Source organism: Paramisgurnus dabryanus, chromosome 2 (assembly GCF_030506205.2).
Source record: "Paramisgurnus dabryanus chromosome 2, PD_genome_1.1, whole genome shotgun sequence".
In the NCBI taxonomy this organism is placed as follows: domain Eukaryota; kingdom Metazoa; phylum Chordata; class Actinopteri; order Cypriniformes; family Cobitidae; genus Paramisgurnus; species Paramisgurnus dabryanus.
Window position 1 is genome coordinate 26,111,508 of NC_133338.1, and position 22,682 is coordinate 26,134,189.

The following is a 22,682-nucleotide window of genomic DNA, read 5'->3' on the forward strand; positions in this document are numbered from 1 at the left end:
TTCAAACATGGCTTGTGACTCTTCCCCTTTTATATTATATATGGTTTATAAAAGAATAAAGAGAGAAAGACCTAATAGATAAAATAGCATCTAGTACACATAGTACCAAAATATTAATCTGTTCTAAAAGTGGTGGACTACGAAGAAAATCAAATCATAACTTATATATACATTTTTATAGAACACAGATACAGATAAACACAATAAAAACAAAATAACCCAAAACTAACAGACGATATTTATGTTAGGAGTAAACCAGTCGAGTCATGCTGCCAGTGATGTCCACGAATACGGAGACAGGCACAGATGGATAGGAGGTCAATAGGGGTGAAGTGGACCGACAGAGAGAAAAGATGGAACGAGGGAATAAAACCTGTCGGGTCGCTGAGCGAGAGAAACGATGAAGAAGAGTGTGTAGATATCAGAGGGGCATCTGGTGAATTCCAGCACCGGTCTGCAGTGCAGTGGGAGCAAGACTTCAGCTGAAGTGTTTGTGGGGCCCCTGTGGTTTTTCAACCAATAAATCCACTGTATGTCTTTAATACGGGCAGAATGTGCAGGCAGAGGAGTGCTAAAGGATGTATGGCCATTACTCAGCGGCCCACATCTGAGAAAGGAGCTTGGCCCGGGACGATGCAGTAAACTCCCTTTTCTTTTTCAGTCTGTGCGCAGAGGGTCGCAGCTCTGCCGAGGTGTGAAAATGAATGGATCTCCTAAGCTCAGGCCACTGAACTAAAGCCCATATAACAGCCAGGCACCAGACAGTGACCACATAGTGTTTTCTGATCTCTAGACTATTATATATGTCAATGAAATTACGGTGTGGTGGATAAACAACCACCGGCTACTTTATTAGGTACAACTGCTTAATTGCTTGTTAACACAAATTTTAAAAAAGGATCTAGGCATCTAGTCATGGTGAAGATGACTTGCTGAAGTTTAAACTGAGCATCAGAATGGGGATTTAAGTGACTGGTCTAATTATTTGTGCTATATTTGTGTTGGGATTTTCACACACAACCATCGCTAGGGTTTACAGAGAATGGTCCAAAAAGAGAAAATATCCAGTTGTGTGGACAGCAGACTGGTTTGGATGATAGAAAGGCAACAGTAACTCAAATAACCTTGTTATAACCAAGGTATACAGAATACCATCTCTGAACACACAACACATCGAACCTTAAACTACATGGGCTACAGCAGCAGCAGACCATTCCGGGTGTCACTCCTGTCAGCTAAGAACAGGAAATTGGGTTCAATTTCAGCTCCGACATTTAGATGGTGGGGCAGAATTTGACGATATGAAAGCGTAGATCCATCCTGCCTATCAATGGTTCAGGCTGGTGCTGGTTGTGTAAGGGTGTGGAAGATATTTCTGGACACACTTTGGGCCCCCAAGTGAGCATCATTAAAATGCCACAGCCTACCTGAGTATTGTTTCTGACCATGTCCATCCCTTTATGACCAAGGTATACCCATCTTCTGATGGCTACTTCCAGCAGGATAATGTACCATGTCACATAGCTCAAATCATCTCAAATTGCTTGAACATGAAAATGAGTTCACTGTACTCCAATGGCCTCCATAGTCACCAGATCTCAATCCAGTCGAGCAACTTTGGGATGAAGTGGAACAGGAAATTTGTATCATGGACAAATCTGCAGCAACTGCGTGATGCTATCATGTCAATATGGACCAAAACCTCTGTGGAATATGTGCAACACCTCATTGAATCTATGTCACATAGAAGTTAAAGCGGGGTGGATGATCTCTGAAAGCCAATGTTGACATTTGAAATCACCTAAACAAACACGCTCCTACCCAAATAGAATCTGGACCTTCTTTTAATAAACCCACCCCTCACATACCCAAATCAGGCAACAATGTTGGTTAGTAGACTGATTGGCTATAAGTATATTTTGGTACTCGAAGCGACTCCTTTTCTAAAGCGTTTCTCAAAAATCGTGCACCCCTCCTTAAGGTAGTTCTGAAGGCAATAGGGCAGGATTCCCCAAATCTTACCCTGGAGGGCCGGAGCACTACAGAGTTTAGGTCCAAGCCTAATCAAACTTACCCACCTGTGATTTTCTAGTGATCATGAAGACCTTGGTTAGCTTGCTCAGTTGTGTTTGATCAGGGTTGGAGCTAAACTCTGCAGTGCTCCGGCCCTCCAGGGTAAGATTTGGCGAACCCTGCAATAGGGTGTCCAATCCAGCACTAGCATGGTAAACTTTTTACCTAAAAAAATGGCCGGTGAATCTATATCTCCTAACTCCACTATACACTGTCAGAAGTAACGGTACAAAAACAGTTTTTAAAAGGTTCTAATATGTACCCTCTTAGTACCTTTGAAGTACCAATATGAATCTTTAAACTACTAATATGCCCTCTTTAGGTACAAAGGTGTACTTTTTGAAAGGGTACCGCCCCAGTGACAGTGACTTTTAGTATCATATTGTATGTGACCCTGTTTTTGAAGTCCAGGCTAAAGTCTCATAATGATTTCAGTCAATGATTGTGATTTCAATCTTTGACATGGCCTTACTCAGTTAATGTTAAATATATCATGGTTATTTTCCACAAAGTGTTCTTTACATTATGTAAGATGATTTTATGTAAAAAGCATTAAGACATAAACAAATAACTTTTGCAATAACAAATAACAATCTCCTGAACTCCTAACTGAATGTCAGAAAGAAAGGTGATTAAAGCAATTTTGAGTGTGGCATGGTTGTTGGTGCCAGACGGGCCGGTCTGAGTATTTCACAATCTGCTCAGTTACTGGGATTTTCACGCACAACCATTTCTAGGGTTTACAAAGAATGGTGTGAAAAGGAAAAAACATCCAGCATGCGGCAGTCCTGTGGGCAAAATGCCTTGTTGATGCTAGAGGTCAGAGGAGAATGGGCCGACTTATTCAAGCTGATAGAAGAGAAACTTTGACTGAAATAACCACTCGTTACAACCAAGGAATGCAGCAAAGCATTCGTGAAGCCACAACACGCACAACCTTGAGATGGATGGGCTACAACAGCGGAAGACTCCACCGGGTACCACTCATCTCCACTACAAATAGGATAAAGAGGCTACAATTTGCACAAGCTCACCAAAATTGGACAGTTGAAGACTGAAAAAATGTTGCCTGGTCTGATGAGTCTCGATTTCTGTTGAGACATTCTGCTGGTGGTGTAATGGTGTGGGGGATGTTTTCTTGGCACACTTAAGGCCCCTTAGTGCCAATTGGGCATTGTTTAAATGCCACAGCCTACCTGAGCATTGTTTCTGACCATGTCCATCCCTTTATGACCACCATGTACCCATCCTCTGATAGCTACTTCCAGCAGGATAATGCACCATGTCACAAAGAATGAATCATTTCAAATTGGTTTCTTGAACATGACAATGAGTTCACTGTACTAAAATGGCCCCAACAGTCACCAGATCTCAACCCAATAGAGCATCTTTGGGATGTGGTGGAGCGGGAGCTTCTTGCCCTGGATGTGCATCCCACAAAGGGGTCAAACACAGTATTAGTATGGTGTTCCCAATAATCCTTTAGGTGAGTGTATATGTTTTTTCATATCATTTTTATCTTGTTTTCCAGGTATAAAAAATGGCTAAAGAGAACTAGTTATTCCCCTGATTTTAGAGTTTATTATTTCCGTTCATTTCCATGCTAAAAGTTGAACATTACTGTAGCTACACTGGTAATGCATGGTGTTAGCAACACCATAGTTGTGGTTTTGACTCCCAGAGACCCGCACAAGCAACCAAATATATACATGTAATATATGTTTATCTTCTACACATCATTGATGATTTATGTATTTATACTGTATGTTCTTACTATTGGCTAGCCTAAATCTAACTTAAATCTTTAACATTTTATGTCTTTTAAAGGGATAGTTCATTTTCTCAAAATTAATAAAATTCTCATTTACTCACCCTCATGTTGATCTAAACGTGTCTAAGTTTCTTTATTCTGTTGAATACAAAAGAAGACATTTTGATAAATGATTGTAAGCACACAGTTGCAGGCACCCATTGACTTCCATAGTAGGAATAACAAATACTATGGAAGTCAATACTGTCAACTGTGTGGTTACAATCATTTATCAAAATATCTCAGTTTGTGTTTAACAGAATAAAGAAACTCATACAGGTTTAGACAACATTAGGGTGAGTAAATTATGACAGAATTTTTTGTTATTTTGTCATTTTAGCGCCATCTTTTGTTTCAAAAAGGCAACGACTTCTCAGTTTCCCCTGAGGTCTAATTCTATAGTTTAAATGAACGTCACAGTATGTACAGACTAGTACAGTGTAAAAAATATGCAGCATGAAGAACAACTTGGTTTTGCAAGTCAATTCAACCTACTATTTTAAGTTTTGGCCTGTGAAAAGTTGACATAACTTATAAAATCAAGTTGAAATTAAGTAACATAAAAATATATGTTGATTGGACAAAAATGCTGTGTATTTTTTACACTGAAAAGGATGCAAATCCTTACCAATAAATGAACAGTGTAATGGTACTGGTGCTACATAAAGCCTGTCCTTAATGGAAAACATCACAGTTTTTCAAAATTTTACTATGTTCTTACCTCAACTTAGATGAATTAATACATAACATACCTATCTTTTTTCAATGAGTGCACTTAATCTTTTACAGCGCGTTGTGAATGTGTCAGCATTTAGCCTAGCCCCATTCATTCCTTAGGATCCAAACAGGGATGAATTTAGAAGCCAACAAACACTTCCATGTTTTCACTATTTAAAGACTGTTAGATGAGTAGTTACATGAGTAAGTATGGTGGCACAAAATAAAAAGGGCGATTTTTAAGTGCCTAAAAATGAGAACTGTATTGTATGGCGGAAGAGCACTTAGTTTGCAGCACTTCGACCTCTGGCGCAGTAATATTGAGGGAAGTTTGAGTGAGAGGGGGAGTAGTCAGGAGTGGTGATGTTACCGCGCACTGAGGTTGAAGTGCTGCAAACTAAGTGCTCTTTCGCCATACAATATAGCTTAAAAAATATTTTTATTTTGTGCCACCATACTTACTCGTGTAACTACTCATGTAACAGTCTTTAAATAGGGAAAACATGGAAGTGTTTGGGGGCTTCTAAATTCATCCCTGTTTGGAACCTAAGGAATGAATGGGGCTAGGCTACATGCTAACACATTCATGACGCGCTGTACAAAGATTAAGTGCACGCATTGAAAAAAGAGGTTGAGGTAAAAACATATAAAATATTGAAAAACGGTGGTGTTTTCCTTTAATGCTTTCATATTATTAAGGGGAACGGGTGCAAGCATTAAATCCAGGCATCATCATGCAGTATATAATATGTTTCTTCTCTGTTTACATTCAGGTTGCTAAGATAAAGACAGGTCTCACATGGCTGCATATTAGTTTGATGAATTCCAGTGATTATTGTATTCAAGCAAATCCGTGTTTGGCTCGTGCGTGTTTATCCTGCGCTCTGATTTGAGGCCGGAGATTTTAAGAACATGCCGAATATCATGTCATCACAGGAGGACACAGTTGTAGCCATTTTGGCAACAACGACAACTTAAGCCCAATCAAAACAGAGAACGCTGTCAAATAGGTTTATGACTATATGAATAAACTCACAATTTTCTAAATCATTACAGTTTCTGTCATTCTCGGTGTCTCTCATCTCCTGTGTGAAGCAAACATTTTTGGACACAGTGCTGATTGCCATCATAACTCTTCCTCTGCAACGTGCTTCTGGCTTGGGCTCCAGCTCAGTCTGTTTGTTGTGCTCCATATGTCAGTAAGTTGCCTGCAGATTTGTGGGCCATCATCAAGTTTTACTTGCAGGAGTGACTTAACTGGCTTTAATTTTTACTCCAAACTTTCACATCTTTTTGGATGTGTCAAATGTGTCAAGAGAACGGCACTCTTACTTTGTCATGTGGGTAAGATACTTCACAATCCAGCCATCCCTCCCACTCCAGAATGCTCTCTGGGACCTCAAATGCAAATGAAATAACATAACAGCAGCTATGGATGTGATTATCTCTTTTATTCTCAGTCTTCCAGTCAGAAGATCACTTGTGCAGGCAAGGATTAGTGAAGATGGACTAATAAAGTTTGCTCTCAGCTTGGTGTTGATGGAATCTACTAATAAAAATGCTTTACAGTTTCAAATCCTCTCAAAATTGAATACAGTAAAATAAAGTCCCCCATTTGCTTTATGGCAGCTTGTTCTCTAGTAAAGATGGATATGGTTGTGAGTGATTAAATTTGCAGGTTCATTTGGTCTCCAAAATTGTCATAAATCACAAGATATTACAGTCCTTAAAATGTAAAAAGTGTCTTATGTCGCTGAAACTCATGATTTCCTGTTTAAATCGGTCAAACTCTGTTAGTTACCAAGATAGTGTTGACAGACGATCGATAATAGTATGTGAGTGCATGCAAGTAGGGGAGTGGTGACAATCTCGCTTGGGCACGGTTTGGTCCGGTTAGCTATGAGTGCACCCTAAGGGAGTCTTTGGCTAGTCTGACAGACATTGGAGAACATGTCAGGCAATTTTACAACTAGAAAACTGTGAAGTACACATCAATCAGGTTACAAGTTTGCACACACAATAAATAATACGCAAGAGTTTTGTGAAAACATGATGAATGGCATTAAAGTTTGAGTCTTTTTATAAGATAAATGTTTTCTATAGCAAATAAAAAAGTTCATTTTAGTCATTAATGACAACATTCTCATTAACAGAACTAAGCTCCTTAGTAGAACATTATTAATATTCATGGTGCCAAGCGTGGGTATTTGGACTTTTGGCTGCCAGTTGCTATACATGCATGGGAAAAACATAAAGGCACCTAAATAATTATTGTCAGGCCATACATGTGAGACTCATGCATGTGTGCAATCTTGCATGTTTGTGGGTGGCTCCATCACTCTTACTGTCATTTCTCTAAAGGCTTGAAAAAAAGAGACAATCTGAGCTGTCATTTTCCCGTCAGCACAAATAAATTCCTTTCTTCTCAGCCGAAATTCTTCTCCAACCACTCTGCTTTGTGGTGAGACTGTCGTTTAGTGAATGGTGAGGCAGCTTTAGGTTGTGGGCATTAGACATACTGAAGGAGGAAAGAGAGTATCCCGCAAAATAAAGCAAAACATGATTTTCACAGCCACTACAGCTATTGCATTTCTGAACACTGATATTATAATAATACATGTTTAATGTTATTCCTAGACATTGAAATGTTAATAATATATATAGATTTCGTTTTCTAAGTGTATATGTGCAGGGAATAGATTTAGTGGAAAATTAGATGTTACTTTTTACTTACAGCTTTACAGCTCAGTCTAATGCTGACCTCTAGTGGAAAGAAAAGTACCACGTGTATGCATTTTATTGACTTAAACCTTTTGAACTCTTTTGTGCTGTTGTACTCCAGCATTAAAATCTTTGGATCTCACTATGAAAACCAACAGATCAGATATCTTAAGTGTGAAAGAAATAACTCTAGTCAGTTCAATAATAATAATTCCAGACACCATTAAACAGGCCAAAAGACACCAAAACCACCTTTTAAATTATTAGGTGGTGGTTTCCCAGACAAGGATTAGCTTAAACCAGGAATATGCCTTAGTTTAAAGGAGTAGTCCACTTTAAAGATGGGGTCCATTGACTTTTTATAGAAGGAAAAAAATACTATGGTAAGTCAATGGGCCCCATTCATAGAGTGGACTACTCCTTTAATTAGGAAATATAACTAGTTTTAATAAATATGCCTTACTAAAAACATTACTTGTGTGCATTTTCAGGCAAAACAAAGGGCAATTATGTATTTTAAGATGTTTGATCTTACATTTATTCAAGGACTAGTCTAATCCCTGTCCGGGAAACCGCCCCAAAGATATTTAGTTAAATAAAATAATATATTTAGTGAAAATATGTCTAATACTAAATAGCATTTTAGTAAAAAAAATTTTTTAACGAAAAACCTGCAAATATCAAGCTTGTGGCCTTAATGATAAACTGAACATGAACTCAGCTGAGAAGTGAGAATCTTTGCCAAAAATTCCCAGAACTGGAGATTTTGATGTCCTCTTGTCGTCCACTTCTCTCTATGTGCTGGTTAGATTCCGTTTCAGTCCTTAATCAAGACAGTAGTCCACTCTAATACAACAACATATCTCACACGAACAACAGACTGATTTTTAAAGCTGACTGTCTTTGTCTATAACAATAGTTAATGGCAAAAATTAGTTGATTTCAATATTCACCACCATGCTTTTTAATTTATGGAAATATGCCTATAATTATACGTAAATAAATAATAAGACCCTAATACATTTCAAAAATATTTCATAAAAATATTTGTCAGGCGTTATTATTGCACGACCGCTGGGTTTCAGGCGCATACGCAGACACCTATCCGGGTCCTTCAGCGCTTCTGCATTGTTAAGACGAAACTCGCGGAGCTGCGGCTGGAGTTGCCGGGAGCGTCTGTTGTACTAAGAAATTAATAACATCTGCATCTCGAAATCAAACAGCATCATATAAACATTTCTTTTACTACACTGAAAGTCAAGGTAAGACACCACCGTTCAAATACTTGTTTCTGCCCTGCATCCATATAAGCGATTTTCAGCTCAAGCTAGCGGCTAACTCACACAATCCGCTAACTGAGAGAATGTAATAGTACTCGATTAAAGTTTGATCGTGTGATGACGACGATTTGAATGGTTACTTGTGTGTTATATGGAAGCATGGGAAAAGTTCTCGATCTTTCTATTGTGGGAACTAATAGAGATGGGGCAGAAGTGAAGGGACGTTTTTCTGCTAGCCAACAGTCTGACCATCCGGCCAAAAATGAACTCCGTGTTCTCGATTTAAACACGTTAAGAGATCATGCCTCAATTTAAATATATGTGCTGTAAGGATATCGTGTGTTATTTCTGTCGTAGTGTTATTGAGTCGCCGGTGTCTCACAATTTATGGATTGGAAAGACTCAATTCTTCAAACCAAAATTGGGATCTTTGTTAGGTTTTTCAGTCAAAATAAATACTTATCTATTTGTGGACCTATTTGCCGAATACATTAAATGTCTTAGAATAGGATACAATAAGAAAAGTGTGTTTTTTGTTTACATGAATCTGATTATTTCTGTCATATTAAATTTGGCCTCAACAGTCTTTTAAATTCGTGACATCATCTGTAATCTAGTCTAAATGAGACTTTCTCGTTTCAGATGCCATCAGTAACAACTGGCGACAATGCTCTTCACTCCTCCAGTCCAGATTTGGTCTCTGCACCATCTGAAGCCCTAAAGCAAGTTCTTGTTGTGATTGACAAGAAAGTTCGCAACATGGAAAAGAAAAGGGTAATTTAATGTCAATGTGAAATAAAATATATATATTAAAAACATCTTTTATTTTTGGATTAAGTTACATAGACTGTGTATGTGAATAAAATAGTGTTACCAGCCAAATAGATGATTAGGGATTGTTTAGGTTACTGTTCTAGTTAACAAATACTTAAGTTACTAATAGTTCATTTATTACTGTGTAACATATAGTAGGTGTGGGAATTATTACAAATAACTATAGATTATATAAATAAATTAATATAAATATACTCATTCAGCACCCACAAATAGGTACTGGGGGTGTTTCAGGTGGGAAGTGGTCTTGAACAATCAACTGTAAACTCCTATTCAGGGCTATTCTTGTTAGATAAAATCAAATCCTGCCCCTATTTGTTTTCTTGGTAAATACCATTTTGTTCTGGAGTAAATCTCATTATGTAAATAATGCTTCTTGATACAATGGGTAGTTTCTGTGCACTCCAGAAAGTGTACTATTTTTCAGATTTCTAATTTAATTGGGAGGTTTTTTAAACGTAATAAATACATTTCTGGAATTTTATGTGGAAGTGTTTCAAGCTTTATTGGTAAGGTGTTATTCATTTCTTAATTACAGATTTGGAATGCAGACACTTCAACTCATCTGTATCATTTATCAAATTTTATAAAGCAGTTTAACAGAATACATGACATTATGTGAAGTTTAAAGCATTAGTTCATCATAAGAAATTTTCTTGATAATTTGCTCACCCTCATGTCACCCAAGATGTTTATGTCTTTCTTTCGTCAGTTGAAAAGAAATTAAGCTTTTTGAGGAAAACATTCAAGGATTATTCTATATATAGTGGACTTCAATGAACCCAATTGTTTGAAGGTCCAAATTGCAGTTTAACGAGCTCTAAACGATCTAAACATAGGGGTCTTATCTAGGGGTCTAATTTCCTTTTTTATTTGAAGCGCTTTGAGATGCTACTTTTAAAGGCGCTATACAAAATAGTTATTATTATTATTATTAGTGAAATGATCATCGTTTTGCAAAAAAAAAAAATTTTTTAACCACAATTTATCATCTTGCACTAACTCTGTGATGTGACTATTTATCAAGTAATCACGTCAAAATGTCACACGTAACGTATGAAACTACAGCTCCGGTGTTCACAGATGTGGAGAAGGAGGACCGTTCCGAAGTTCTTGAATGGGGAATCACACTAATTCATCTTTTTGTCAGTTTATAGTTTAAAATGGTCTGTATGTGTTTGTTTCACTTCATACGTAACCTTTTGAAGTAAGGAAAAAATATTTTTGACTGAAGAAAGATAAACATGACAAGGGGGTGAGTAAATTATCCAGAAATGTTCTTATGAAAGTGGACTAATCCTTTAAAATATACAGATATGAGATTTGATGAGTCTAATGAAGTCAAATTTGGTTTAGTATTTTACTTCATTACTATCAACCATAACATACTATGATCATAAAAGCATTTTCAAGCATTAACACAAATAGTATAATGGAGTAAGTGACAACTTGGTTGTATAAATATGATATGCCAGATCCTGTCATGATCTGTCATATGTACTTTGTGTCAGTCCTTGCAATTAATATTTCCAAACTCTCTGTTAAGGGCAAGCTGAATGATTACCAGACCAGGAAAAACAATGGAGAACGCCTGAACCAGGATCAGCTGGTAATTTTCTTTCTTTTTTCTTCCTTTTCTTTACTCCCTTTAAATATAAAAAATAATAGTAATCATTATTATTATTATTATAAATGTGCTGTTAAATCTGGAATAAGCAAGTTGAGTTATTAAGTCTCCTATTATTTTTATTAAATGCAATTGTTTGTAGGAGGCCTTGTCCAAAGCTCAGGAGGTGGCTCACAACTTGGAGTTCGCTCGTGAGCTTCAGAAGAATTTCATGGCTTTAAATGTGGAGGTATGCTTTCGTTTGTTGCATCACCTAACATCGCTTTTACTTGATGTCTAGCTTACGCCCGCTTGCTCTCTTGTAGATCCAGAAAACTGTGAAAAAGGCGACACGGCGGGAGCAGATGAAGAGGGAGGAGGTGGAACGTAAGCGACTGAAGGCTGTACTTGAGGTTCAGTACCTGCTGGATCAGCTTGGGGAGGAAAGCGTGAGGAGGGACTTGACTCAATGCAGCGGGGAAGCACCTGCACTTACAGAGTCGGAGCTCATCGGCTTGGACGAGTTTTACAAGCTGATTGGTCCTGAAAGGGACTCTAGTGTAAGGTGAGGACACAGTGGCGCCGATGTATGAAATTTTGCTTTTTCTGTGTAGCTCCAATTGGTTGTTCATTCAGTGTGTTTTGGGATGACTGCATCAAAGTGACTTTTGATTTCTAGGTTGGCAGAGCAGTTTGAGGAAACGTCCGTACATCTGTGGGAACTTTTGGAAGGAAGGGATAAAGCTGTGGCGGGAACCACATGTAAGTAACTTTCAGGGACGTACATCAACTTTTTTAATCAAATAAATATCTGCAATCAAGTAAGGCTGAAACCCAGCAGGGCCGTTGCTCACTTGCAGTCCCTTATGATTGTTGCCATAGTTTTTGAAAGCTGTGCTCTGGCTAATGAGAGTCAGCAGTGCTTTACAATGTTGGGCAGGCACCCAGTTTTGTGCACAAAACCTCTCTGTTGGTGGTTAAACTGATGGACAGGGCCTGCCTGGAGTCACGATCCTACCTCTAACTTTGTGCAAACTAATGCTTTACTTATTTGCTGCAGTTGTTCATGGGTTTTTGGGCAGTTGATGAATAGAGGCATTGATAGAACATCCATGTGTGTTGAATCTGATTCCCATGTGTCTCTTGACAGACAAAGCCCTTAAGGAGACCTTGGACAAGATGCTGCTAAGTGGGTACTTTGATCATGCTCAAACACATCAGAACGGAGTGTGCGAGGAGGAGACACGGACGGCTGCGGTGGAATCGCCAGAGATTGAAGACCATTCCCCTGAGCCAGGTAAAAAGTGAAGTTTATGGTCATTTTCCTCTGCAGGGCAGAGAAAAAACTGAATTACATTTTTAAGGAAACCTTGATGCAACCATACAACATATAATAACATATGACACATCATCTAGTAACAATTAATTCCGCGCACCACAGCACCATGTTGCAGCTCCAAAAACTCTCACGTTTCCAAGGAACAGTGTGTAACAGAGATATACACACTATTTCTCCCTCTCTCAAACACACATACCTTATTTTCTGGACTATAAGTCGCTCCGGAGTATAAGTCGCATCAGTCAAAAATACATTTTGAAGAGGAAAAAACATAAGTTGCACTGGACTATACGTTGCGTTTATTTACCCCCAATTTCCACCGACTGCGGAAAGGCTGGGGATGCGCTGCGGAATGACTTTGTCGCGTGATCATACCTGAATTCGCGAGATCTCTGTAATAAGATCCATTGTCTCATCTCTAAGACTTATAAAAAAACTAAATTTTGACATAAATCGCACCTGAATAGAAGTTACAGGACCAGCCAAACTATGAAAAAAATTATGGTACATGAATGTCAACACTGTTACCCTACCTTGACAACTGAGTTTGACGTTAACTGAATTGACACTTGACTAATTCGGATAACAGTTAATCGAGATTTTCAGCTACAAGGCATTTTACAGAAGATATTATATTGTTATGGTCTGTAACATCTTACCAAATTTTTAAAATAATTAAAACCCCTTAGCATTCCTGAAAAAGGCTGAATAAAAGGCCTTAAAAGGACGCGTAATTGTACCTACTGTGTTGATGGTATCTTAAAAAGGTTAACATCATTTGAATCACAAAAATTTCAGCTTTTATATATACAGGGTTTCCCGCAGAAAATTTGTTAGTTAAGGTGGTAGAGTTGTGCAGGTGGGCGGGCCGGGGGCGTGGCAATCAAAGGGGAGGGGAGTATGCGAAACTATGACAGAAAATGAACACATACTAGATTAGTAATGAATTAAATGTTTTATCAACAGGCTAGTTATCCTCCAGACAGTGACGGACCATGTCTTTCTCTCATTTCGGCCATGTGGCATTTGTTGGAATTTTTTTTTGGACGACCTAGTTAAGGTGGTAGGGTATCCCAGCTTAGGTGAGCCGCCCGAACTAAAAAGTGCTGCGGGAAACCCTGATATATGTGGCATGTTTAGCTTTTTGTTCTTGAGTTGTTGTATGATGTGAAGTTTTCTGTCAAAAAATTGAAATTTTAAGAGGTTAAAAACATGACCATATGAAAAAAGCTAAAGAAAATAACTTTGGGCACCAAAAGTACCTGCACTTTTATGATCACACTGCAATTAGGCCTGTGCATTTTCCTAGATGAGTGAGCGGTCCTTGGCTGCAAGATATATTAAAATGACCGAAATATCACAAAATTTCATATGCAATAACTGAATGACTATTGAATATGTGTAATCAGTTTTAGGTCAATGTAGACGGAAGCAAGCTTTTGAATGATGCTTTCTTTTCCACAAAGCAATATAAAAAATTTCTTGCTGGTTAAATAATGTTCATAATTTTAATTATATTTAATTATAATGTAAATCAGGCATGAAATTCCCTCACCTTTCGGCGAAATTCGCCGTTTTGAAGCCAAAAAGGTGACCCACGTGAATCGTGTAGATTCGATGAGAAAACATTTTTTTTGGGGGGGGGTATGTGCGCGTTGTTTGTAGACGCGCCCTTCGCCGTCATCCAACATGTATCCCAGACATTAGGTTTGTTTGAGCTCATGCTGCGCTGCAAAAACCGACAGGCAGGCAGGTGACATCAAAGTATCACGAGAGTGAATCGAGAAGCCATAAGGAAGTCTGCTTTCGAACGGCTCTCGCGCTACTGTGATGTCATCCGTCTTTCTGTGTTCCTCGTCATACACGCTTGTTGAAGATGCGTAGAGCGACTGCCTTCAGGGTGTAAAGTCAACAGAAAATGCTGTAAAACTATAACTGTAGAATTCGTCAATCAATCAAAACAACATGTATACACAGACTGACATAAAAAAGTGACAAAAGATTTTTTGTTGGAAAGGATTGGAACGAATGATGGACATACTCGCTTGTAAGTCACATTGGTCTACTAGTCTACGGCTGTAAGTACTTAAACTGCAAAATATTGCAAGAAATGCTGTAGTAAGAACATACTGTTACTAATACTGTTAATGAGAAAGTTTACCGTTTACAGTAACATTTAAGCGATTTTAGACTATTTGTGCGACAAAGACGCTAAAGTTAACTGTTTTCTGTGCGCATACGCGCACAAACCCCAAAGCCCACGCACTGAAACGCGTTTCAAAAATCACGCAAACACATAATTGATGGTATATAAACTATATTGTAATACCACAGTCTCTGCAAGTATTCTCATAAAAACAGTCGTTTATTATAAGTGAGAAGTTGATCATGTGTCGGTGTATAGATCGCTTTTCCGTCGTTAAAGGGACAGTTCGTCTTATAAGAAATGCTTATGTTTGAGTCATTATGTTAATCAAACTATAGTACTTTTATAGCTTTAAAAAGATCATTTATATTAATTTATATATTAAAAACAGTGTTATATTAATTTGATACTGTTTCTCTACCTAATCAATACTTCTACTTTGTTCTTTTCGATTTTATATGCTTGTAATGTCTTGATTTGTTCTTATTTTATTTTCGATTCAACCCATGACTCAAAAACCATAATGTAATTCATTTAACCAGTACTATATTGTAAAATTAAGTCATTTTAAATTAGATGTAGGCCTTCAGGTCCACCCTATTCCAAGGCCAACTTAAAATTGTATGGCCTTGCGACTGATGGTCAGATTATGGCAAAATAAAATTATTGCAGATGTAAAATAGTAAAGGAATGCTACTTGTTACAGCTTTCCACATTTATCAACCCATTTAATTAAACATGGTTTCTGTTACTAGTCAAATGTTTACAGAGGCCACATCGCCTCTCGAGCACCCTTCTCACCTATTTCCCCCATGACCGGTTTTCATGCCTGGTAAATGGATTTTACAAGCTTTAAAGCATTATTGTACCGTTATATCCCATTTTCCTTCAATATCGTACCTCAATGTGATGGACAAAATCAAAGCTGATCGCCCAATTTGTGCCTGTCTTTTCACAGATGGGTCTGCTCAAGAATACACAGAACCTATTGAAGTTGAAGCAACAGAGGTGCGAATTGATATTACCACCCTTACTTTGTATAAGCTCACTGTGGATTTCTACTTTTGGGGATGGCTAGATGGCATGACATCTATGCATAATTGTGTTTTAATCTTATTGTCCAAGCTTGTCTTCAATGCTCATTGCTCCCCATTTCTTGCTTTTAGTTTGTAAACCGACAGTTCATTCCAGAACCTGCTTATAGCAGTGACAAAGAACAAGTAGGAGAGTGGAACACAAGTTCTCAGGTATGATTATTTTCTGCATCTTGCGTATGACCCTAACTGCATTTAAAAGTGGTTTAGGGGGCGTGTACACCAAAGGGTTTTTCGTCTGTGGCCGGCATATGTATTCAATTGTTTTCAATGAAAGGTCCACGCTTTTCAAAAACACTTTTTTCCCATGCCCAGAGCTGAAAATGTTCAACTTTGGGTAAAAGGCTCAGCTCGTAAATGTCACTTTTCACTCAGCCATCCAATCGCAGTGGGCGGGACAAATACTTGGTGTACCTGCCCCCTTAGAGTCATTAAAAGTGCTTTTGCTTATGTTGCCCCCTCCACTCTTTATGCTTTGCAGACGGTGAGCTCCCTCCAGGAGCCACAGCAGTCGTCTACAGCCGTGAGCCCGCCTCTGGTCAGCTCAGAGCCGCACACGCTAAACGCTGTCCTGCCTCCCACCCCCGCAGCAGACCCTGTGATCAGAAAGCAGGTGGTCCAAGACCTCATGGCTCAAATGCAGGGTACCTTCAACTTCATGCAGGTCAGAATGAAATGTCACATTGTGCTTTTTATTTTAAGCATAGAAATGGTCTTTTCTAATGCAAATGTGACATAATGCAGGACTCCATGCTGGAGTTTGATGGACCACCTTTAGATCCTGCCATTGTGTCTGCACAACCTATGAAACCGGCACAGATGGGCTGTCCGTCAGGTTGGTGTAACTGTATTCACACTTAAAAATACAGTGTCTTATTTAAACACCATGACATTGAAAAAATGCTTCTTTTTAGCTCACACAGAATCCAGACTCCCCCAACACAACACACTTCCTGTGCAGCCAGAACCTACACAAGTAAGTTGCATTATCAGCATCAATAAGATTGATCTGTCCATCGTAAGCACTGCTAAAATGCTTTCCGTTTCCCTGCCCAGGTCCCTATGGTCTCTCCTCCGAAAGAGGCTTTCTCCTCCACACCGCCCGTCTATCAGCCTCCTCATGCCTCTGACCCTCGACCGCAAACAGACGCCATTGACCCCCTCCAGGTAACCACGTATACCACGTTGGATTTGCAAATGCTGTGTGGACAGTTTGGCTCCGATATGTGAGTGATGTTGAATGTACGCACCCTAGGTCTCCATGCCCTTGTCGTCTGAGCAGCCCCCCTCCCCTTCCTCTCAGCCCCAGGTGTTTCAGCCTGTCTCCAAACCCCTTCACAGCGGCATCAACGTTAACGCAGCTCCATTCCAGTCCATGCAAGCGGTAGGACTCCACCTGTCTGCCATGCCCTTTCCAATTCATCCCCTCAGAGTTTGTCTCTCCATTCTGCTTCTCGTTTTGTTTGCTCATGCTGTGTAACAAGATTGTTTTGGGTGGAAAGGGTATATTTAAAGCTCTCTCCTACAAGCCTTGGAGCTTGTTTATTGTACCCATTGTATTAAGCGCATTGTCTCCCCTTTGTGGTTGACCTGTTACACGTATGACCGTAGAAGTAAAGTTAAAGGCGTTATGTGATGTTTTGTCCTTGTTTGTAATGGAAGTTTTTAACATGTTTTCCCCTCTGTTAGGTGTTTAATATGAATGCACCAGTTCCTCCTACCAGTGAGATGGATTCTCAGCAGATTTCCAGCCAGTACCAGAGTAGTTACGGCCAGGGTTTCAGCGCACAGGCCACACTTCCAGCAGAGCAGCAGGAAATGCCACAGGAAACCATGCAGTCAGGTTAGTAGAAACTTTTTATATTACCCAACAGTGTGGTAAAGAACTGTGAAGTGCTATATGTGAAGTATTTTTTATGCACTTTTTTTTTTTAGTAGTTGGTCCTTTCCATTCTCAAGACCAAGGTATTCAATCTTCAGGGGGACATCCGTCTGCACCTCAGCAGTCCTCCGGACAGAGCACAGGTTTTGGGCGGCCAGGTCAGTCCTTTTACAGCAACAGAGCAATGCCACGTGGTGGACCCAGAAATCCCAGAGGGGCATTGAACGGCTACCGTGGATCATCAAATGGATTTAGAGGTTAGACTCGTCTTTCAGGTAGTGTGGCAAATGGTAGTTTAAATTTTTGTATGTTAAAATTCTTCTTTCTCCTCAGGTGGATACGACGGGTATCGCGCTCCATTCCCAAACACTCCTAACACCGGATATGGGCAGACTCAATTCAACACTCCAAGAGATTACTCCAACAGCACCTACCAACGGGTAACTTGAAGAAAAATAATGCTGTTAAACGATTTAAAGGTGCAGTGTGTAGAATTTAGCGGCATCTAGCAGTGAGATTGTGAATTGCTACCAACGGCTCAGTCCACTGTTTAACGAAACGCATAGAGACAAAGGACAAACATGTCGTTGTTTAAGACAAAATACAATAATGACAAAACGCGATCTGTAGTGCAGTTTGTCTGTTTAGGGCTACTGTAGAAACATGCACAAAATGGCAACTTCCATGTAAGGGGACTCGCAGTGTATGTAGATAAGGTAATAAAAACAATACAGTTAATTATGTAAGGTCTTTATACGCCACTGGTAATATAGTCATGTAGATTGTATTGCATTTCTGTCATTAGATCCTTCTAAAAGTTACACACTGCACCTTTAAAGTTAAAGGACAAGTTCGGCATTTTAGACTTAAAGCCCTGTTTTCAGATTGTTTATGGTCAAATAGAATGGTTTTGACTGAAATTTCGACATTTTCGGCTGCCCTGAGAATTTTCGCGTGTTTGTGTTTCAGCTCAGACCTCTATAATGGCTTTATAGGTGCACTGGAACAATCCTTCCTAAAATGCATTAAACTTTCGTTTACAAAGACGTGAAACTCACCGAGTGGTCAGGGGTGTTCACTGATATGCTCACACAAAAATCGCTGCAAAAGACGCATTCCAACAGCTGTTTTAGCATTCGTTGTTAACTTGTGGACCTATTTCCCCAAACGCCTCACACCCGTACATTCTTCCGCTTAGAGCTTGAATAATAAACACTCCAGCCCAGGTGGTGGCGCTAATCCGCCTTTGCCAATTGCAAGAATAGAAACAAAGTTCCCGGCGCGGAGTAATACCGTACCTCACAGGACGTCTAATACAGTCAATGGAGTTGGTAAAAACTACGATAAAACCTGTTGGAATGCGTCTTTTGCAGCGATTTTTGTGTGAGCATACCAGTGAACACCCCTGACCACTCGGTGAGTTTCACGTCTTTGTAAACGAAAGTTTAATGCATTTTAGGAAGGATTGTTCCAGTGCACCTATAGACCCATTGTAGAGGTCTGAGCTGAAACACAAACACGCGAAAATTCTCAGGGCAGCCGCATATGTCGAAATTTCAGTCAAAACCATTCTATTTGACCATAAACAATCTGAAAACAGGGCTTTAAGTCTAAAATACCGAACTTGTCCTTTAAGTATGAGAATGCAGAGACGTTACCGTAGTTGTAACGTGCGTTTTGTTTACAGGATGGATATCAGCAGAGCTTCAAGCGAGGGGCTGTCCAGGGACCTCGAGGTATTTCTCGAGGTAATACTCAAGCCATGCCATCCTAAAAACCTTTGAGAAGACTTTGAGAAGTCTGTTTGGCCATTCGGTTACTGAGAACGTTTTCCCCAGCCCATATTTTTACTCCTGTCAGTGGTTTCGTTTTCAGCTTATTGACTCCAGTGAGCTCGCTTTGATAGTTTTAATACACTAATGTGTTTTACAGAGACACGTTCGGGGCTGAAACAGTCAGTGTTGCGATTTTTCAGCCGGGTCTTGTTTAAAACATAAGTATTCCTGTAAACTTGAAAGATTTTCATTAATTTATTTTTTTTATAAAATCAAATGCAAAAAGATAACTGCCACTGTCAGTCCAATCCAAGAGAGTGTTTTTTGATATTTTGTTGGCCCGTCCCTTTTCCCCACACTCGGTTCTTGCCTGTGTATTGGGCACTATGAAGGCATTAATTGTTTGTTCGTTTTTATGTTTCTCCCCGTTTCATTTGAAGAGTTTTCACCTGTCCTGCCCTTTGTATGCTCATGTCATTTCTTGAGAGATTGTTTCAATAAAGATGTGTTGCATTACCTGCTTGTCTGCCGCTGCTTTCTTTTTGCTCTCTGTGCACGGAAATCCTCTCACCTGTCCTGTGACCCTTTGCCTTCCGAAGGTTGAGGATTGACTTCCTGTAGTCTAAGGGAAGGCAGGTGATTGGTCAGCTTACCGGTCAGTTCTCTGCAGCTCTGCTGTTTGCTTTTTTGCCTATGTAGTACATCCTGCTCTCAAATGAAATTTAAAGGATGGTTCCCCCAAATTTGAAAGTTTTGTCGACCTCATGGTTCCACAAATGACTGACTTCTGTCCATGTTATTGTGTACTTTTTCAACCTAACCATCTGGAATGTAGTTTGGTATGAGTAGGAGAATGATGACAGAATTTTCAACTTTGGAGGAACTTTCCCGTTAATTTTTTTTATTATTTGGTATGAAGTCTTTATGCATCCCTAAATTTATTTGCCTTGGGGAGTGGGGGTATGGGAAGTGACAAAATTTCTCAGCAACTGGTGCAGTTTTATCTACCTTATTTAAAATGATAGTTCACCCAAAAAGGAAAATAATGTCATTAATGACTCACCCTCATGTCGTTCCAAACTTGTAAGACCTCCGTTTATCTTCGGAACACAGTTTAAGATGTTTTACATTTAGTCCGAGAGCTTGCTTGACCGTTCATTGACCAGACGGGAAAGAAAAGACAATTCTGAATTAAATCATAATTTTTGGACTAAAATGTATTTTCGATGCTTCAACACATTCTAACTGACCCACTGATGTCACATGGACTACTTTGATGGTGTTTTATTACCTTTCTGGACATGGACACTATACCGTACATAGATTTTCAATGAAGGGTCAGTAAGCTCTTGGACTAAATATAAAACATCTTAAACTGTGTTCTGAAGATGAACGGAGGTCTTACAAGTTTGTAACGACATGAGGGTGAGTCATTAATGACATTATTTTCATTTATGGCTGAACTATCCCTTTAATGAAACTGACATGCATGATGAACATTAACAGCCATTTCAGGAAATATACATTGCAAAAATGGGTGTGTTAAAAACAACTCGATCAGTGTTACTAATAGAACAACACATTTTATTTTAACTAAAAATGTGTTTAATAGCGTAACACAAATAAAATGTGTAAAAAATTAACACACATTTAAAGTGTACTAAAAAAATAAAATGATCGGATCGTCAAAATCCCTGGATGGCCAAAACATGTTTTTTGAAAAGTAAACATCTGTCATGTTACTTTACCTTGAAGTGAATTCTGTTGGGCTTTCTTTTCCTACTAAGATTCTTTAACACCTTCAGACCTGATTATTCAGGTGTTTAATCAGCGTGACTTATTTTGATTGGTTGATCAGCATTTTTATTGGTTTGAACCACAAAACATGTGATGTCCATTCCAGTGGACCCAGGGCTGAAGGGGTTAATGCTATTCCAGGTTATTAAAATAAATTCTATTTGCATTTATGCATTTAGCAGATGCTTTACTCTAAAGCGATAAATGTTTATTTGGCGATCAAACCCATGGTCTTTGCATTACTAGTGCAATGCTCTTCCAAGTAAGCTACAGGACCACTGTATGTGCTGTTCCTTTTTAATTTTATAAGTCACTTCACTTTTTTTCAGCTGTTGCATCATAAATAATCTGTGTCCAGAAGTGAGACTTTTGAACTTTGGATATCCTCTTATGCAGTGGTTCTCAAACATGGGGCAGGGGGCCCCAGTTTTATGACATTTTATAAAATACATGAATTTATCATAAATTCAGTGTAATTAAACCTCTGAAAAATAAGGCTACAAACCAACATCACTACATTGTATAATTTAATTTTCAAGTGTTTTATGTCATAAAAAATTTTTTGTGGGCCAAGAAGGGATGCACTGTACGGCACCACTGCTCTAATGGAACCATTGGTGCACTTTACATGATTTGCAGTCTGCATTTGTGCAGATTTTTAAAGAAAAATTAAATGAAAACAATACAAAATAATAAAATGAGACTATTTTAATCAGTACTGATGTGTTTGGGTTTCAGGACGAGGTGGATCTTATCGCTCCAGCAGAGGAATGGGTCCCGTGGCTACACAACAGACAAGCTAGACCCTGTACTTTAGCTATTATCAGCCCTCTCTCACCCGTCGGGACTCCTGAACAATTCGTGACACTCCAGACCATGTAGTTAGATGTGAACATGCCTAGCAAGTAAGGACACAATCAGTAGTTTTGGGAAAACGATCTATCGTTGAGACTCTAGCACTTCAGCACTGTAATTGCTCAGAAATGCTCTTTCTCTCAAGCATATGCTATTGCACAGCCTTCAAACATTTTGAGACAGAACACGTGCCTTTGATTATGGGTGTCTGGATCTTAGTTGAACCTGGTAGGAAAACGACTCGGAACGTGTAGCTGGGAACAGCCAGTAGATTTTGAATGTGAAGTACACCACATACCAAAGGCACTTTGATTTTGGCCAAACGAACTGTTAAGTTAATGTGAAGAATTAACTTGTATGTACTGTATTGTGATTTTTCTTTTTTGGCCCAGCCAAATGGTTTACAGGAAATGTATTGTACTGTATGTGGCTGAATGACTGCTTCATTGTATTTCTCTGAATTACGGTTTATTAATGTTAATGCTAACGAATGATAATAAATGATTTTTAAACAAGTTTCAAGGGAGTAAAATGTGAGCAGGAATTGTCTGTGTTATAGCAACAAGGCAAATGCACATGCAAACCTAGCCCAATATGCATTACATTCTGTAAGTGAGTTAAATTACAACTAGCTATTTTTTATACAGGAAAAAGGTGCTAAATAGCCCTTAAAGCCTGTTATCCTATGGGAACCATTTTAGTGCTGTTATAGCACCTATACATTATAAACAGGATGCCTTCTGCTGACTATGC

At 38.9% G+C, this 22,682-nt stretch overlaps 1 protein-coding gene across 3 annotated transcripts; it reads left to right on the forward strand.

The window, feature by feature from the left end:
* The first annotated feature begins 8,434 nt into the window (after nucleotides 1–8,434).
* On the forward strand, nucleotides 8,435–22,461 carry caprin1a (cell cycle associated protein 1a). 3 transcript variants are annotated; one of them, XM_065248858.2, is made up of 19 exons: nucleotides 8,435–8,583; nucleotides 9,244–9,375; nucleotides 10,982–11,044; nucleotides 11,205–11,291; nucleotides 11,368–11,606; nucleotides 11,721–11,803; nucleotides 12,192–12,338; nucleotides 15,485–15,534; nucleotides 15,693–15,773; nucleotides 16,102–16,284; nucleotides 16,365–16,455; nucleotides 16,535–16,596; nucleotides 16,677–16,787; nucleotides 16,876–17,004; nucleotides 17,310–17,463; nucleotides 17,556–17,759; nucleotides 17,836–17,942; nucleotides 19,190–19,250; nucleotides 21,813–22,461. In XM_065248858.2, the coding sequence occupies exons 2-19, from the start codon at nucleotides 9,244–9,246 to the stop codon at nucleotides 21,875–21,877; spliced, it is 2,049 nt and encodes a 682-aa protein (XP_065104930.1). In that variant the 5' UTR covers nucleotides 8,435–8,583; the 3' UTR covers nucleotides 21,878–22,461. The 3 variants fall into 3 exon arrangements, with proteins under 3 accessions (XP_065104930.1, XP_065104931.1, XP_065104932.1); XM_065248859.2 differs by having other exon boundaries at nucleotides 17,559–17,759; XM_065248860.2 differs by lacking the exon at nucleotides 16,876–17,004.
* Nucleotides 22,462–22,682: the final 221 nt, after the last annotated feature.